General features: G+C 34.2%; 1 protein-coding gene across 1 annotated transcript; it reads right to left on the minus strand.

The window, feature by feature from the left end:
- Positions 1-6,284: 6,284 nt before the first annotated feature.
- LOC107954755 (40S ribosomal protein S27-2) lies at positions 6,285-7,300 on the minus strand. The gene is made up of 4 exons (XM_016890411.2): positions 7,106-7,300; positions 6,846-6,947; positions 6,722-6,750; positions 6,285-6,631 (listed from the first exon to the last, which is right to left on the minus strand). Exons 1-4 carry the CDS (start codon positions 7,106-7,108, stop codon positions 6,505-6,507), a joined length of 261 nt encoding a protein of 86 aa, XP_016745900.1. The 5' UTR covers positions 7,109-7,300; the 3' UTR covers positions 6,285-6,504.
- Between the last annotated feature and the right edge of the window lie 7,058 nt (positions 7,301-14,358).

A 14,358-nucleotide genomic window follows, 5' to 3' on the forward strand; every position in this document is an offset into this window, starting at 1 on the left:
TGTACAATTATCCTCAGAAGTATATGTGACTGTTTACTTTAAAAAAAATTCTTATCGTATGAGAACATTAGCTAAACATATTAATAGATGAAAGAATTATTGGTTTGTTTGGGTTATGTTCGACATTGCCATGTTTTTTTTTTGGTATTTATTCCCTTGTGTGAATATGAAAATCGACGGTAAAGTCTGAGTGAGGCTAATATTTTGTTTCTACTGGTTATTGTTTTATTGAATATACGTGAAGATTATATTGCTTCTGTTACTTTGGATTCCATTAATTATGAGTGACATTGATCTTTCTAGACATTTTCTTTTATCATAGGAATGGATATCATTCTATATAGATTGTAATTTTTTGATACTTTGTGTAGCTTCAGATGCTGAAATATCGCTATCCTGATTTTCTTTTGAATTTATGTGATTATCTATAAAAGATATGAAAGTCCAAAATCATGTGTGAAATTGAAATGTACTGTGTGGAAGCAAATCATTAATCTACTATCTGGTAAGATTTTCGAGGACGAAAATCCCGAAAGGAGGGAGAGTTGTAACAACCTGAATTTTGGGCTAGTCAGAATAATGGTTTCGGGACCACAAATTTGACGAGAAAAAAAATTATTTTCATTATATTTTTTATGGTCTACGATTTCACAAAATGATTTCGTGAAAATTTTGTTCGAAAATTTTGACGTTTGGGCACTCAATTTAGTCAAAAGGACTAAATTATAAAAAGTGAAAAAGTTGAGTTCTACATGTTAGAAGTGTCCAATTGTTATGAAATTTTAAATTGGAGATCCTTAAATGGTAATTAGACCATTTTATAACTTGTTGGACAAAAATGGACAAGAGATAAGTGAAATAGGAAAAATTTAAATTGGGGGCATTTTGGTCATTTAGTAATTAAAAGAATTAAAAATGCCAAAATAGACAAAAATTTGTCCATCTTCTCCATGGTGAATGAAACCGGCAAGGGGGAAGCCATATTTAGGGTTTTCAAGCTTCCAAGCTCCATAGTAAGTAATTCCAAGCCCCGTTTTTAATGTTCTTTACGTTTATAGAGTCCAGATAACTTGATTTAGCTTATTCTAGCAATAATTTAACCTAGGGTTCATATTTGGAAAAATACCCATAGGTGAAATGTGTTTATTTTGATGTTTTATGGTAGAATATGAAACTTGAAATTATGTTAAATAACTTTTGCTAGTCGATTTTAATTGAAAACGAGTAAATTGACATAATCGATAAAAATACCTAATGTTCATAAGTGTTAGAGTGAGAATTTGATGTTTCCGTAGAAGGGAAAAATGGTCAGCATGTCATAAAACATAAGAAAAAGGAATAAAGTTTAATTTCCGAGCCTAGCGGCAAAATCGTAATTTTGTGAAACTTTAGGGGCAAAAATGTAATTTTTCCAAAATGTGATTTTTGGACTATATTGAATAATGTGAGTGTTAAATAAGTTAAATGTGTTATTATAAGTCAAGAAAGACAAGGAATTGACTTTGATTAGTGAAAAAGGAAAAAATGAGAAAAAGTGAGAAATTTCCCGATTGAACATTCAGAATAAAAAGAGATACGAATGACGTGACAGAATTGATCACATGTGTGGCATGGACTGTGTGTAGGCCACTATGTGAAAGTGAAAGTGATGGTTACGTGTGTAGTACTATGTGCAGGCTACTACGTGTACCAGAATGATAGGTCGCATGTGTAGTACTATGTGCAGGCTACTATGCGTACCGGATAGCTTCGATCACGTGTGTAGTACTATGTGCAGGCTACTATGTGTATCGGATAGTGATGGTCACATGTGTAGTACTATGTGCAGGCTGCTATGTGAACCGGTATCATTAATTATAAGGTGGTTGCTATGTGCTGATCCCGTCGGATATCATTGATTACAAAGGGTGGTTGCTGTGTGATGAATCCACCGTGTATCTGTTATTATTCTGAAGTGTTCATCGGGAAATTGACTAAGTGAAAATACATGAGATCATGTAACAATTAAGTGTGGTTTAATGATGAATATATGTGTGGAATTGAATTGAATAATGGTTGAAAGTGAAAAAGTGAAATTATGAAAAAGTAAAATTAGCAACAAAACAGTTTTGGACAGTAGCAATAGTGTGACTTTGAAAATTCACCAAAAATGGTGGAAATTGAATTAGAGAGTGAATAAGATATGAAAAGAAATATTAATGAGTCTATTTTTACATAAAAGAAACATATCAAGCAAAAGAGTTATATATTTTGAGATATTTTAATTTTAGTGAGGCAGTGTCGGATTGATTTCGGAATCCCCTGTTCTGGCTTTGGATAATAATTACAAATTGTAAAAAAATAATTATGAGTTATAATTTATATGATTAGAATCCTTAATGAGTATATTTTTAAAATAATAAACTAAAATATCATATAAATTTTTTACAATGAGATAATTCATTTTTAATGAAGAGAGGTCAGAGATGTTGAGCAGTGAAATAGGGGTGACTTTAAGGAATAAACTGTACTAATTGGCTAAGCCAAAAATTCTTAAACTTTTATGGTAAGAAGATATGTGAGTATAGTTTTGGGGAAAATTAACATAACTTAATTTGGATCTCTGTAGCTCTAGATAAAAATAATTTAGTGACTGTAACTCGACTAGACATCTTTGAATATAAATATAAGTGAATAGTGAAATAATGTATAATGCTATTTAAGCATGTTATATACATAAAGAATGTGGGATGGAGAGGAGGAGGAGGACAATAAAGTATATAAATGAATTGTGTATAATTGGTTAAATGTCTGATTATAATCGATAAATGTTGAAATAGGAGTGATGCTTATATTGGTGCATTACTGGTCATGGTAAGCTCATGAGAGAAAATAAAGTTTCATAGCATATGTGTGTGGTATATTTGGCATGAAATGATGTCATGAGTGGCTCATGAATTAACTCATGTTGGTAAGTTGATGCATAATTATAGTATTCAAATATATACATATTTGTAATATTTTGCTATGTGATTCAGAAAAAGGGGAATAAATAGCATACTGAAAATTCGGCCATGGTGCTAGTTTACGTTAAAGGAGTGTTTTATGACATATCTTAAATAATGGAATGTTATGAATTTTGAGATTAATTTTCTAGTTAAATAAATGACAAATGAATTGATTGCGTATTCGTAATTTGACATATGCTTGGTATATGAAACGTAATAATATATACTTGAATAAACTTTAAGTATTTGAATGACATGGATTTGATGGTGATAAGATTCAAACATTGAATTCATGAAGCACAGGTGATGTATTATTGTTGTGTGATAGCTTGGTTCGAGAAATTGGTTAGGTAAATGGTAAGTGAAAGCATTTATGGATATAGAAGAAAATTTGGAGTGAATATGAAATTTAGCTTAATTAAATGATTTCATCAATTAAACATTGTATATACCAGAATGTGTTAGTGAATTACATATTCGTAAATTGACATTCAAAGTTCAGTTAGTGATATAAGAAAATACCGTGAAAAGATTTATGATTGTGATTAATATTGATTTTGACTTAAAGTGGATTCTTCAATATTGGATTGATTTAACGGATATATTGAGCATATGATTGGGTATGTATTGGGCCTCGTAAACCCTAATTAGCGACTCGAAGATAATAATTTGAAAGTTTTTAATTTGGATGAAATTTTATAACTCGGTTTAATATGTTTATAAGTGTATTTATTCTGGTAATGCTCGTACCCTATTCAAGAGTAGAATACAGGTAAGGGGTGTTACAATGTGACATCACTAGATTCAGCCCTAATGTTTAGGCCGGGTTTGGGGTGTTACAACCTTAACCCTTGAGTCCCACCATGGCCTTTTTATGCCCTACTACCATACGAGAGTGCCAATTAGGCAAGTAGGACCACACCAATCTGTTTTTCCCCGACCTGTCCACCCAAACTCAAAACTTACCAAGTCTGAGGTGTTACACCTGGTGAATCGAGTCAGGTTTGGTACGTTACAACTCACCTTGAGTTTTATATAATCTTGTCGACTTTTATAAGACTTTCGCCATATATTTTTTTAAACTATGTTTTATTTTACTTAGCATAATATTGATTTTATTTTTTTTGTCATTGATACTTGGTTAAAGCTGATTCAAGAGTATATGTCGTGACTTCAAATCTATAAAAATTTCAACTGTTTTTGTCAAACTCAAATGGTTTTTAGTTGTGACATAAATACTCAGATTTGGTGATCGGGTTGAGCATGGGTGTTACAGGGACCGGTGGTTTTTGGGCTGGTTCTAAACAGAGTTATTCAAGTTGACGGGGTCAAACTTGAACATTTCCACTAGCATGCATCCACAGACTGATGGGCAAGCCGAGAGTGTAAATGCTTTATTAGAGGTTTATCTTTGACACTATATGAGTGCCACACAGAAAGATTGGCCGAAGTTGTTTGATGTGATCCAATTCTCTTATAATTTGCAGCAAAATGGGGCCACAAATCAGAGTCTGCTTGAGATCGTGATGAGCCGATAACCACTCACACCCAATGCCATTATGACTCGTTATGAAGAACTAAATCCAACAAGTTATCGATTTATGAAAGATTGACATAAGTAGGATGACTTAGCCAGAGCTTGCCTACACAAGGCAAGTAAGTGCAACAAGAAGTGGGCTAATCAAAATCGTAGAGATGTACAGTTCCAAGTTGGTGATCCATTCCTTACTAAATTGCATTTGATTTTGCGCCACACTAGATTGCACTAGGGGATTGTGTGACGGTATGAGGGACCTTTTAAAGTTTTGAAAAGAGTAGGCAATGTGGCCTACAAACTGGAGCTGCCTGCAAAACTTAACGTTCATTCGGTTTTCCGTGTCATTATGCTTAAGCCATTCCACGAGAATTAAGAGGATCCAAATTGAGGCAAGTCTAAACGAGCACCAATAGGGGTTAAGGCTTCCTATGACCGTGATGTTGAATGCATCATGGTAGATCAAGGGATCCAACGGAAGTACTACAAGGTGAGGCATGAGTACTAGTTGGGAACTTGTCAAAGCCTTATGGTAGTTCCATTCTGAGGACACGGTGAGAGCGTCGCAAGAATAGGTTGAGGGGGAATGTCATGAGTCACGCAAAAGTGTCTGTAGCTGATGCACATAATTCAAACCCTTCATGTTCCCTTGGGGTCATTTAGTCAGTCGAGATTGGCCCATCACTTAAAAAAGACTCAAGGCTCATGTACTTGAATCCTAGTTGAATTGAAACACTAGTAAATTGTATTTTACTAAGATAGTTCTTGTAAATCTTAAAGGAAAAACATTAGAATTTATATCCCTTAGAACTCTCTTATTGTAGATTGAAACTAATCTTAGTCATTGATGTAATTCGACCTACACCGTTCGATCTGGAAAAACTTAACTATAAATAAAGGTCTCCCCTTCATTTGTAATCACTTCATTCTTTTTAAGTTAAAAAAAATATTAGAGAACATTTACTCAAACACTTGGTATGCACTCTCTTCCTATAGGTTTCTTTGTTCATAACTTTTTCCTTTCATAGTTTGCTTCCACTTTGTTTCAGTGCCTTAAAGACTTTCTACAAGAATTCTCCTTTCCCGAGAGTAGGTTGACTTAGGCACACTTGAAATGAAGAAATCACCTAAGGTCGTATGGATTGAAAGACGAAATATCTAACCTCGTGACATAAAAAGAGTTTCAGTGTAAAAGAGATTAATTGTTTGTAGGTATATGATGAAGCCGATGCATAGTAAAGAGAAATAATGGAAAACACCTACTAAAAGAATGACGTAAACAACACCTATAATAACCCAAGACAACGAACCAAAATAAAGGCTTTGTTGTAGGTCCAGTGAATTAGGCCTAAATGAATGTTTCGCTCCTAATCAACCAAACATGGTCTTAGTATCCCACGCATGTATTAATAGAAAAAATTGGGGCATCAATAAAGGTATTCAGATTGTGTAAAAAGTTAAAATTTGAAAGAATTAAAAAAAAAAATCAAATGAGTGAGTTTTCTCTGCATGCTTCTTATCAAGCAGCAAATAGCTACTAGCATTCTAGTGTATCACGCTTGAATAGATGCGAATAAACATACCCATTTGTAACAATCACAACCAAATCTGAATAACATCGACCATAACAATATTGTAATCCAATCAATTAGAAACTTTATGATCTCAACCAACATAAGTCCCCACTATGTGTCAATCACCACCTTGATTTGACCTTCCAATCCAAAAGAGTCTTCTATAAGGTAAAGCATACAGTTAGAAGCTTGAACAACTTCGATCAAATTCCAACATAGTCAAAAGAAAGCATAAATGCTTAAGTCAAGATCAGGAAACCATTTAAGTGCAACTCAAAACATTCATTAAAAGAATATCCACCACATCAAGAACAATAACAGTCTTTTTAAATCCTTAATGTTGTTGCTACTAAAACTAAAGAGATTTTAACACCTAAAAAAGAAACTCTTCTAGTCAGAGCCATCAGAATTAGTCACCCTTTTTCCTGAACGAGCAGCCTTCGGTGAGTCTGGCTCTACCACCAGTAGGCTGGCATAGAACTGTCTGGCAATTACCGCAAACTACCACAGTTTGAGAGTGGCTAAATACGGTCGTTCTGCCAAAGACAAACAAGTAAAACCAGAAATTAAAAATTGAAATAACCCTTATTTAAATCCATCAAATCTAAAATCCATTTTAAACTTACATGTTGAAGCAGCCCTGACATTTAACATCCTGAGAGAGAGAAATAACCAAGTCAATCAACCATGTACACAAACAAGTCATGAAATGACAAAAATACAATGAAAATAAAAGCTTAAATATATTACCATGAAGAAGGAATTGGGAGACTGAACTAGACGCTTGAGCTTGTGCTTCTTCTTCTCAAGCTCGGCCGGAGGATTCAGCAAGTCGATGTCGTTTTGAAGAACCTAAAATCACACCAAAAGAAACAACTCAAATAAGATGTTATTGCAAAAACATTACAGGAAAATAGAAAAAAAAATCCTGAAAATCAATATAACATGAAATTGAGTAACTGAAAATTCTCTAAGGTGAAGTATAGAAGAAATAGTGAGAGGAGATTTACCATGTTTGCAATTAGAAGGGGGGTCCGGCGCTAATAGCTAGTGTCTTCGAAGCTATTTAGCGAAAAAGCTTAAAGGGAGAGCGCTCTGAAAGGATTTTAGGGCTTAACTTGTGGGGCCCTTTATGTGGACTTTAAATCTGTAAAATATATTGATAGCCTATACATGTACGAATTTGAAATTTATGTTCTATACTTCAAAAATTAAATTCTTTCATTTTTCTTTTCAATTTGAAGCTCATAGTTTAATTATTAATATCATTAATATATTTTTATCAAATTTTTTTAATTTAATATATTTATTTTTCGTTTATTATATAACATATCATTTGAGTATAATATAATCAATAAGTTAAATTGAAAAGATTTGATAAAAATGCTAACGACATATACGTTTGAGATTTTAAAATTTAAAAAGTAAGAAGATTTAGAATAATATATTAGCTCAAGTGTTTTTCTTTGTCTTTGTGCTTAATTGACAAACACACTGATCTTATAAGGATTATTTATTTGTTTGCTTATTTGTTTCTGCTTGAGAGAATTTGTGTCTTAAGATTTGGGTAGAAATCTTAAGAGAGTTGTAAAGTTAAACATTGTCCTCAAAGGTGGATCAAATTAGTGAGTTTGGAAAATCTTTAGTTATGGAAAGCAAAGGTAGTAGAGTAGACAATTGAGGCCAAACCACTCTAAATCGTTGCGTTCATTATTTCTTATTCTTTCTTTGCTTCCACTAAATTTTTTAAAGGGTCAATTCACCACCTCTTGGCTATTTCGATTGAGTTATTGAGCGAGCAATTGGTATTAGAGCTAGCCTTTAAAAATGGTTTAACAAGCAAGAGAAAATCTATAATACCTTCAACTTGATCCGATTAACCGAACCCAAATCTTGGGTATTACCACAATAATACAAACAAAAATTTAATCTAGTTATACAAATTTCAATAAATTATTACAACTTATTTAATTGCAAATTTCAAACTAAATACATAAGTATGTTCAGCAAGTAAGTACATTTGCAACACATGGTAACTAAGGTACAAAGATTTCTATTTTTTAAAAAATTTAATTTATCACGATTATACTCAAAATACGGGTTCTAAGGAACATATCATCTATTTGGCTCTGTATGCATAATAGTCTGATACGCAACTCTTTTGGTGTAGTCATGATATCGCCCCTCTTAGCGTAGCCTCACATTCAAACCTGTAATATAACACACATGGATAAGTTCATAAGAACTTAGTGAGGAATATAACAGTTACCTATGTGGTATTTACACAATACAATTGATGATTCAATGAGATGGTCTTGTTGTTATTTCCCATTAACTTGTTTCAGGTGATTGCTTCCCTCAAATTCCATTATTTATACACTATAGATATCATACTTTACTCAGAACTCATTTCGTTTTCTATTGGGGTCTTCGATACATCACGCATGCCCTTCGTCCGAACATTTATAAGTATTTTTCCATTTCCTTTCTAAGATCAACATATTGAAACACTATTACTGAAACCATCGCTTCACCATAATTCAAGAATGATAATGTGCGCAGATGATCGATACATTCTTTAAACATGCAAATTCAAATCCTTATTCTGAATTTTCCATAATAATTCCTTATTTCTCTATATCTCTACAATTCAGTACTTCCAATCAGTTCATAGTCCTATGTGATACTTCATCATATAATTAATAGATAACTCATGCTTTGCTGATTGTGTTCTGATTACATTTAAAAGTCAAATTGATTACGTTAAACTGATTAATTCAAAAATCACCAAAAGGGACATCTTTTAAGTTTTCCCACTAAGAGCCTTATTAAGACACGCCACAAGGGTAGCTCATTCGCAGTTCGCCATGAATGATACTCTTTCATAATCTTTCACAAAGGCTATTCTTTTCATAATCAACCACACAGGCGATACTTTCACATTGTGCCATAAAGGCATTTCTTTCATATTACGCCACAAAGGCTATCACATCAGAATTTACCATAGAGGCTATTCCTTCGAAGTTTGCCACAAAGGCTCCCTTTTCAGTGTTCGCCACAAAGGCTTCCTTTTTAGAGTTAGCCACAAAAGTTTCCTTTTTAGAGTTAGCCACAAAGGCTTCCTTTTCAGAGTTAGCGACAAATGCTTTCTTTTCAGTGTTCGCCATAAAGACTTCTTTTTTAGTGTTCACCACAAAGGCTTACTTTTTAAAGTTAGCCACAAATGCTTCATTTTCAGAGTTAGCCGTAAAGGCTTCCTTTTCAATGTTCACTACAAAGGCTTCCTTTTCATAGTTAGCCACAAAGACTTCATTTTCAGTGTTCACCACAAAGGCTTTCTTTTCAATGTTCACCACAAAGGCTTCTTTTTCAAAGTTCGCCGCAAAGTCTTCCTTTTCAGAGTTAGCCATAAAGGCTTCCTTTTCAGTGTTAGCCACAAAGGCTTCCTTTTCAAAGTTAGCCACAAAAGCTTTATTTTCAGTGTTAGCAATAAAGGATTCCTTTCCTGATGTGTTTACAATATGGATTTGCCTAAATTCACGTTACGTGAGGTATTGGGTAATCACCATCCTTTAGTTCCTTTCAGATGGTGCCATTTAAACAATATTGTAGAGATAGACATAGACTATTAACAGAACATACTACATAGCATACATTTGAGACATACATACACGATCATACTTCCCATAACACTACTTGAACTCATTAGATCTATACCAGATGTATCTATCATCCTCAACAAAAAAACACACAACCACAAATATCCTTAAATAATCTCTTCTATAGTCACATATGTGTCATACTATAACTTGTCATATCTCACTACACCAAAACAGGTTTTTAGCGGCGTTTTTTTAGGCCTTTAGCGGCGCTTTTTAACGCCACTAAAGATATTTGCGGCGCTTCTTAAAGCGTCGAAAAAATGCCGCTAATGAAAACGTCGCAAATGTTTGCAGCGTTTACAAACAAAAACGCCGTTAAAGACCATGTTCTTTAGCGGCGCTTAGAAAAAAACGCCGCTAAAGATCATGTTCTTTAGCGGCGCTTAGAAAAAAACGCCGCTAAAGAACATGTTCTTTAGCGGCGTTTGTAAAAAAATGCCACTAAAGACCATGTTCTTTAGCGGCGCTTAGAAAAAAACGCCGCTAAAGAACATGTTCTTTAGCGGCGCTTAGAAAAAAACGCCGCTAAAGAACATGTTCTTTAGCGGCGCTTAAGGGAAAACGCCGCTAAAGATCATGTTCTTTAGCGGCATTTTTTTCTAATCGCCGCTAAAGAACATGTTCTTTAGTGGCATTTTTACAAATGCCGCAAAAGAACATGTTCTTTAGTGGCGCTTTTATACAAAAACGCCACTATTTTTGGGATTTTTTTTATTAAATTTTTCATTTTTTCTGCCCTCCTGTAGCAAAATTTCAAAAGCAACATTTCAAAAGCAACCAATAGCAATAAATTTATATAATATTTTAACATAAGGGAATAAAATAATATTAATATCAATAAATAAAAGTGAATTCATATTGTTTTTGCAAAAAATGTTAAATGTTAAATGTTAAAATGATAAAAATATTTATGTCATACACTATGAAGGTGGAAGTTGCGACTTAAACATCTTCATCATAATCTGAAGCTGCTGCTGAAGTTCGTCGTACTTTTTGCTCTGCTCTGCTTCTCTTGCTGCAGCCTCCGATTCCCTCGCTGCAGTCGCTGCTTCCCTCGCTTCCGCCTCTGCTTTAAGTTGTAGCTGGAGTTCTTCATATTTCCTTTGAACCTCAATTGTAGTCGCTTGCATCTGAGCCATTTGGTCTTTTAACCTCTGAACTTCAGCTTGAGCCTGACTCCCCGAAGCCATGTATTGGTGGGAGCTGGATCCAAAATATTGGGTTGGGCTAACAAAAGATCCTTGAAATCGAACCCGACCATACCTTTCAGGACCCAAAACTTCAGTAATAATCCGATTATCAATATCTTCAAGATGAACCGAACTATCACTAGAAGCAATTGCTTCGTACTCCGCCTTTTTATCATTTAGTTTTTCCTAATAAATATATCACATAGTTAGGAACACAATATTATATATTGAAAAACATATGCAACATAACAATAGTCGCATTAACTGCAATGAATTAAACCATTAGAAAATAAACACTATAAATAACTAAAATAAGTCAAATCGTATTAAGTAAACGTACCATTATTTCAGCAGCTTCAGGAGTCATGGGAGATCCATCTTTCTTCCTATGTGTAATTTCAAAAAGTTGAAGGCGTCCAACTTTTTGACCGGACGACCGTTCCTACAATATAGTAGTATAAATATTATTTAATAGAAAGTTATACATATTCGACAATATTAAAAAATTTAAAAATACCTCCGCCTCAGCTACACATGCGAAACTTCTCGACCCGGCTGTGTGGGTGAATTTTTGTTTCTGCCTGCTGCTTATTCCAACTTGTTCACGATCCTACGTTATGAAATTTTTTAGTACGTAAATAGAAAATACTATAAACCAAAATAATTACAATAGTTTAGAAGGACGTCAAACCTCGCCTTTATTCGAATGCCAAAATCTAACCGCATCTTCCCATTGGTACCTCAACATACCCGGCGGGACATTTTGCAATTTCTCATCGAGGGTTGTTTTTGTCTTATAATAATTTTTCTTCAAAGTACTTTTGTTGTCTCTCCATCTTTTTCCCAATGCCTTCTTTACATAAGCATCCGAGACCTCTAAAGCAAACCTCGCCTGCAAAAAACAAAAAACACAAGTTAATAAAGTAAATATAAATGAAACTATTTCCCAAGCATTATAGATGACATTAACATTTTGTTACCTTAATATTATCGAGGGCTTGGTTTTTGTTGCTATCGGGCATTTGATGCCATGACTCGTAGTTTATAGGTAACATATTCGGATTTCGTGCTAAAATGCCCATGTATCCAGCTAAAAGTCGAGCTTCTGATCCAACAGGCTGACCAAAACTGTTTCGTCCAACTTTGACACGCTCGACTGAATCTAACTCGTACAACTCTCTAAGTAGCGTACGTCCTCGACCTCTGCGCGTCCCACCATTTTCAGCTACAAATGGTATATTATAATATAAGAATTTGAAAAATAAATCAACTATAACAGAAACACGCATGTAAATTAAATGAAAAATTACTTTGAACTTCTGTAGGATCCTCAGCTGTTAACGGAACATTTGAAGATCCAACTGCTGTCTGTTGTTCAGTACTATTAGTTTCTGTCGAGTTTGGATTATTTTGAACAATGCTTCCCCTTAGAATTTTTCTTCTAGGCATTTTATCTACAATACACATAAAATAGTTAATAACTTAATAGCTAATTACAACAATAACAGCACATATAAAACAGTTGAAACATATAATAAGACGAAGATTTAAATTATGATATTATATATAATTAAACAATCGTAAAATCTTACTACATCATTATTCGTAAATATCTTCATCGGTATCCTGACGAACCCATCCAAATTGTGCACTAGTACTAGGGATATTATCGTTTAAGTTTAGTTCTGGAAAGGGTAAAGTTACTGATCTATCTTCGATGTTATCTCTACTTCCACTGCCCATATCAAACAAGTCTCTAGGGATGTTATGGAGTACAACGTACCAACCCTCATCAGTTGGATCTTTTGAGTAAAAAACTTGTTTGACTTGAGATGAGAATACATACGGCTCATCTATCAGTTGTTGTCCTGTGTGAATCAATCGGTCAAAGTTCACCATTGTAAAACCAAATTGATCTTGCTTAATTCCACGAGCTGTATTAACATCGGCCCAATCACCACGAAATAAGACAACTTTCCATTTGCCGTAGTAATCCAACTCAATTATGTCAGTAAGTTGTCCGAAATATTCCACATTTCCCTCGACAGGATTATTGTCCCTAGCACTAGCATAACTCGTAATTGCAGAATTGACAACAATTCCACAATTTTGCGTTCTCCTCAACCTCTCGCGATATTTTGTATGAAATCTGAATCCGTTGATGAGGAACGCACTATATCTTTTAACCACTCGATTTGGACCTTGGGAGAGCCATTTAACATCGTCGTTTACGTTCTTCCCGCTCCAAACCTATTGAATGGAAAGTAAACTGAGTAATTCATTTGTTATGAGAAAACATTATTATTTGTAAGCGGAAGCTCGAACTGCATACTGTTTGGCTTAACCATTCATAAAATGATTCTGTAAACAACTTATTGATATCTCGATGTTGTGTTCTTCGGGAGCGCAAACGAGATCTCAATATTTGTTTGTACTCACTGTGTTAAAAAAATGTGATCTTTGTTAGAAGATAAACAATTATTAGTTTGATAAATATTTATCAAATTTGTAGAACTTACTTCCGTAAAGGTTCCAATAAATCGTGGTGAAACAGAACATATCGATGTGCTTGTACCCACGATAAATGATCTAATTCTATAATTTCAACTTTTCCGATTGGTTCTCCAAAACTTTGGAACAAATAAGTATCGGCTAAGTTATGGTCCGTGAGTCCAGCATTCCTATTTGGTCTGTTTAACCTTATTTCAACATCTTCCAAATATCTTGAGCAGAAGGTCATACATTCTTCTGCCAAGTAGCCTTCAGCAATCGATCCTTCTGGATATCGCTTGTTGCGGCAGTAAGACTTTAATTTGGATAGAAACCTAAACATAATATACAACATTTCTTAATTATTGAAACTAAAGGCATAAAGGTGAATGAAGGAAAACTTTAAAACTTTTAATTAACACCTTTCTATGGGATACATCCATCGATAGAAAACGGGTCCGCCAAGAATTACTTCGTGCGGGAGATGGATTATCAAGTGAACCATAATGGTGAAGAAGGAAGGTGGGAAGATTTTCTCCATGTTGCATAAAATTAAAGCGGTTCGATCCTGTACCTTCTGAAGTTCTTGAACGTCCAAAACTTTGCCACAAATGGCTTTCATTATGTTGGATAGTTCAATTATACAAGACATCACCTTCTTGGACATACAACATCGTAGAGCCACTGGCAGTAAATCTAGCATCAAGATGTGATAGTCATGTGATTTTAGCGAATATAATCTTCTATCTTTAACACTAACACATCGAGATATATTTGATGCATAGGCATTTGGAACCTTTATATCCTTCAACACCGTGCAGAACAATTCTTTTTCCGTCTTTGACATTGAAAAAATAGAAGGCGGCAACCGATATTTCCCATTCGGAAGTGGATTGGGATGAAGATCAGGTCGGATTCCCA

This window comes from Gossypium hirsutum, chromosome D07 (assembly GCF_007990345.1).
Source record: "Gossypium hirsutum isolate 1008001.06 chromosome D07, Gossypium_hirsutum_v2.1, whole genome shotgun sequence".
In the NCBI taxonomy this organism is placed as follows: domain Eukaryota; kingdom Viridiplantae; phylum Streptophyta; class Magnoliopsida; order Malvales; family Malvaceae; genus Gossypium; species Gossypium hirsutum.

Coding starts and splice junctions, on each gene's coding strand:
- LOC107954755 (XM_016890411.2), bottom strand. Junction 6,751..6,845: donor CTCCCAATTCCTTCTTCATG/GTAATATATTTA, acceptor TCTCTCTCTCAG/GATGTTAAATGTCAGGGCTG. Junction 6,632..6,721: donor TGTCAGGGCTGCTTCAACAT/GTAAGTTTAAAA, acceptor TGTCTTTGGCAG/AACGACCGTATTTAGCCACT.